Here is a 4,280-nt window from a genome sequence, read left to right as displayed (position 1 = left end):
ATTTCAGTTCATGTCTCAGAATGTGTATTTTTTGTTTGTAATTTCACAGTTGTAATACCATACCGTGAAAGCGCCGCTTTTCTATCACGAATGTGCCGAATCTTCTGATGTAATGACAACCGCTAATGATAGAGAAGGGTAGGGGGAGGCCGGGGGAGAGATGAGCTCTCGTGCCTCCTTTGGTAAAAAAAATTGCCAATCAGCATCAAGTGTTCACTTTCAGCGCTGAGGAGTGTTGAGAAAAGAATCCTCATAAGGGAGGCTAGCCTCCCTTCTGATATCAACCAATCATCAAAGAGACGTAAACTAGTTTGAACGTCTCCTGCTACGCTGATAATGTACCAAGTACTTATGATGAGTAGCGATATTGATTCAAGAAATATCCTATATATATATGTATATATATATATATATATATATATATATATAGATATAGATATATATATATATATTCACTAACAAGTAAATAAAATGATTCTAGTGCTATATACTGACAGAGCTTGCAAATGTTTGAAATGATGTTATTGATTTCCAGTTGTTTTTAAACAGCCCTTTGTTTGCCCATATTTGTGAACTGGGGCCTGGGTGTTTCATGTCAGTTGGTGCTCATTTCTCAGCAAACATTACCATGGGATCTCATGGCGTAAAGGGGCACAAATGCAAGTTCACATGGCAAACTCAAGCTGTTCTGCTTTCCAGCCTTTCCTTCATCCCTGTCTTATCCTCTATCTCCTGAGGGAAGTGTTGGAGCAGATGGCAGACTTTGCTTTAGAGCTGTGGAGTATGCAGGAGATGATCACCAGCATGCTTTGTGCAAGAGTGTGTGTGCACATCTGGAAAGGAAGGTTCATGCTAAGGGCTTAAACTGCATAGGAACGGTACATGGAGGTGAGGGGTCAGTACTCGCCTGCTGGTGTGTTTTCAAGGTTGAAAAGAGCTTGGTCAGGTCAGAGCAGGGGCAAAACAGAGGATAACCACTTGCTGTGAGCTCACGCCTCAATAACTAGGGGTCAAAGATCTGCAGTGTGTACACATGATATTCTGAACACGCACCCTTCCTATGAACGGGGCTCTTATTGCTGGAAATGCCATCAAAGGGCTATAGCAGTTTGAGTTCAAGCGATGATTCGCCCAAATATTCATTATTTACTCATGATCATGTCTTTCAAAAACCCATTTAACTTTCCATTTTCTGTGGAAAACAAAAGGAGATGTTAGGCTGAATTTCCAAGCTGTTCTTTTCCGCACAGTGAAAATAAGTGGTGACCATGGCTATCATTTTCTCTGAATAATGACTTCATATCAGTCTGATCCTCACACAGAGATATACTGTCATATGGCTTCAGTAGACTTAAAATATAGTGCATGTGTTGTGTGGACTACTTATATTTTGCTTTTATGGTGCTTTTTTCCTTTGTAGAAACTTCACAGCTCCAGTGCCTCATTTTCGTGAATTGTATGTGAATTCTATGGTGACTTTTAAGGGATTTTCTACCATTTTATGGGAATTTCCATAGAAAATGTTCAGTGTATCTTGACAGAAATAAATGTTTTGTCCCAGCTTATACATGAATAAACTGGGACAAAACATTTATTTCTGTCAAGATACATATATGTGACCCTGGACCACAAAACCAGTCTTAAGTCGCTGGGGTATATTTGTAGCAATAGCCAAAAATACATTGTATCGGTCAAAATTATTGATTTTTCTTTTATGCCAAAAATCATTAGGATATTAAGTAAAGATCATGTTCCGTGAAAATATTTTGTACATTTCCTACTGTAGATATGTTAAAACGTAATTTTTGATTAGTAATATGCATTGCTAAGAACTTCATCTGGACAACTTTAAAGACGATTTTCTCAATATTTAGATATTTTTTGGACCCTCAGATCCCAGATTTTCAAATAGTTGTATCTCTGCCAAATATTATCCTATCCTAACAAACCACACATTAATGGAAAGCTTATTTATCCTGCTTTCAGATGATATATAAATCTCAATTTCGAAAAATTTACCTGGGTTTTGTGGTCCATGGTCACATATGTTAATAATTATACTAAAAAGGGCTTTTGCAGTTTGCTGTTGCAAAATGCAAACTGAGAAAATACACACCTTGATTAACGTATACAAATAAGACAACCTTTTGTTTTCACTTTATTTGGAAGGCTCAAGACCTCCCTAACCTTTGCCTGGTATGCGAATATTGTCCATTTTAATATTTGTACTTGAACACCATAATTTGCAGAAAATGGCAATATCATTTTGAACATCCAATAATGGGATATGGGTTATGTAGGTCAGCGTGAGCTATATTTATCCTTTCTGCCCTCTGGGTCATAGGTGTCATCAGGACAGCTTTGCCGAACATGGACAGAGAAACTAGAGAGATGTACTCCGTCATCATCCAAGCCAAAGACATGGCCGGCTCTGTCGGGGGTCTGTCTGGATCCACAACAGTCAACATCTCACTGACCGACGTCAACGACAATCCACCGCGATTCCCTCAAAGTATGAGTCTCTGCTTCTCTCGATCTCTTTCACCATGGAAAAAATCTGGATTTTAGGCACGCGGCACGCCCTTTCCATAACCATCTAATCTTTAAATCCCTTTGAATGTACTGTGAATTTATCCCAAATGGCTGAATTCGTTTAAGCTTTATTTTGTGAAAGTAAACAACTTTTATTGAGCTTGCTCAGGTTTATCCCAAATAAACCCTGCAAATTAGTTGAGCGCAAGCGGCACTTTTTAATATTCGCATCAAAAGATTTCGAATGTTTAATAAAATTGCATCTGTTCTGTTTGTGTTTATCCTCCACTTCAGAGAACTATCAGCTGTACGTGCCAGAATCTGCTCAGGTAGGGAAAGCAGTTGGTAAAATCAAAGCGAACGATGAAGATCTCAGCATCAACTCTGAGATGACATACAGAATTACCAATGAAGAAGGAGCTGCCATGTTTTCCATCTCTACAGACAGTGACAAGAGAGAAGGAATCATCTCCCTCAGAATGGTCAGAACTATATGTTCACACAAAAACAAGGGGTTCAACAGCCATGTAAATTCATGTCTGCTTATTCATCCATGTCCTGTCTTTTCCCAAGCTGGCTAAACTGTTTTTCTGCTTCTCCCTTGATCTTATTACTGATGTCCTTTCTAGCCTCTGGACTACGAGAAGAAGAAAGCGTACTCTTTGAACATAGAAGGTGTCAACACCCATCTGGATCCTCGTTTTTCTTACCTGGGCCCTTTCAAAGACACCACCACGCTCAAGCTTATCATTGGGGATGTTGATGAAGCTCCAGTGTTTACTATGGACTACTATATCATGGATGTGTATGAAAATGCTCCGGCTGGGACAGAGGTTGGCATGGTAACTGCTCAAGACCCGGACAGCACAAGAAGCAAAGTCAGGTGAGTTTTCAAAGAGAATTATACTGGTATATGTGGTTTTGAGGTATATTTTAAATGGCTATCAATACAAATGTCATCGTCTGTCTCTGCCAGTTGTCTACCAGGGTTGTGCCCCATTCAGAATTGAATTGAGAATGCCTTTAAAATTTTAATTCAGTTCCTCAATTTGATTGACAGTAGCAAAGAGGCAGTATTGCAATTAAAATACATATTCTCCCATAGCAAACTATGGTAATAGCAAGTACTATTTTTGTCTTATTTCCCTAAAAAAATACAAATAAAAATATGCCATAATTTATTTAAAATACATTTATCAAATCCATGAACATATTTATTGACATATCACTTAAAATTTACTGATATAAAATTATAATTAAACTTTATTTGGAGTATTTCTTTATTGCACAATGCACATTTCTTAATATTTTGCCTAAAATGTTTAATATCACTATTAATGAGCATTGTATAATCTCTGTCTAATATCAGTCTTTAAATGCAAGATATTTACAGTGTACCTGAAGTATACTTGCAATAGTTCCACTTTAGCATAAATACACTTAAGTATATCTTTAGTTGCACCTCAGCACAACTTCCGCACAATTAAAGTGCAATAAGCACAAAATTAGTTGTTCCAATTTAGCAGACTTTAAGTAAACCAGTTTAGTATACCAAAAGTGCAACTGCAGGGTATAATTATGTAAATGTTAGCATAAAACAAATGTATTTCAAATACTTCACTATATAATAATAAAATAAATTCTCTATAAAATAATTTCCACTAGGGTTCTAATAGCTTAATAATAAGTTCCAGAAGCTTTAAATACGTTCAGTATTTAAAACGTACCCCCCCCCCCCCCCCCCCCAG

At 37.4% G+C, this 4,280-nt stretch overlaps 1 protein-coding gene across 2 annotated transcripts in view; it reads left to right on the top strand.

The window, feature by feature from the left end:
• The window catches only part of LOC107664087 (cadherin-18-like), a 66,789-nt gene that overhangs the window by 43,651 nt on the left and 18,858 nt on the right, over positions 1-4,280 (top strand). For both annotated transcript variants that reach the window (XM_016454546.1, XM_016454545.1), the window contains exons 5-7: positions 2,345-2,512; positions 2,827-3,014; positions 3,162-3,415. In XM_016454546.1, the coding sequence (XP_016310032.1) occupies positions 2,345-2,512; positions 2,827-3,014; positions 3,162-3,415 (610 nt within the window). The remainder of the gene's footprint in view (positions 1-2,344; positions 2,513-2,826; positions 3,015-3,161; positions 3,416-4,280) is intronic.

The sequence above is a fragment of the Sinocyclocheilus anshuiensis genome, unplaced genomic scaffold (genome assembly GCF_001515605.1).
Source record: "Sinocyclocheilus anshuiensis isolate Anshui unplaced genomic scaffold, SAMN03320099.WGS_v1.1 scaffold23, whole genome shotgun sequence".
Classification (NCBI taxonomy): domain Eukaryota; kingdom Metazoa; phylum Chordata; class Actinopteri; order Cypriniformes; family Cyprinidae; genus Sinocyclocheilus; species Sinocyclocheilus anshuiensis.
The sequence above is the reverse complement of the archived record's forward strand: the minus strand, read 5'-3'. Positions and strand labels throughout refer to the sequence as shown.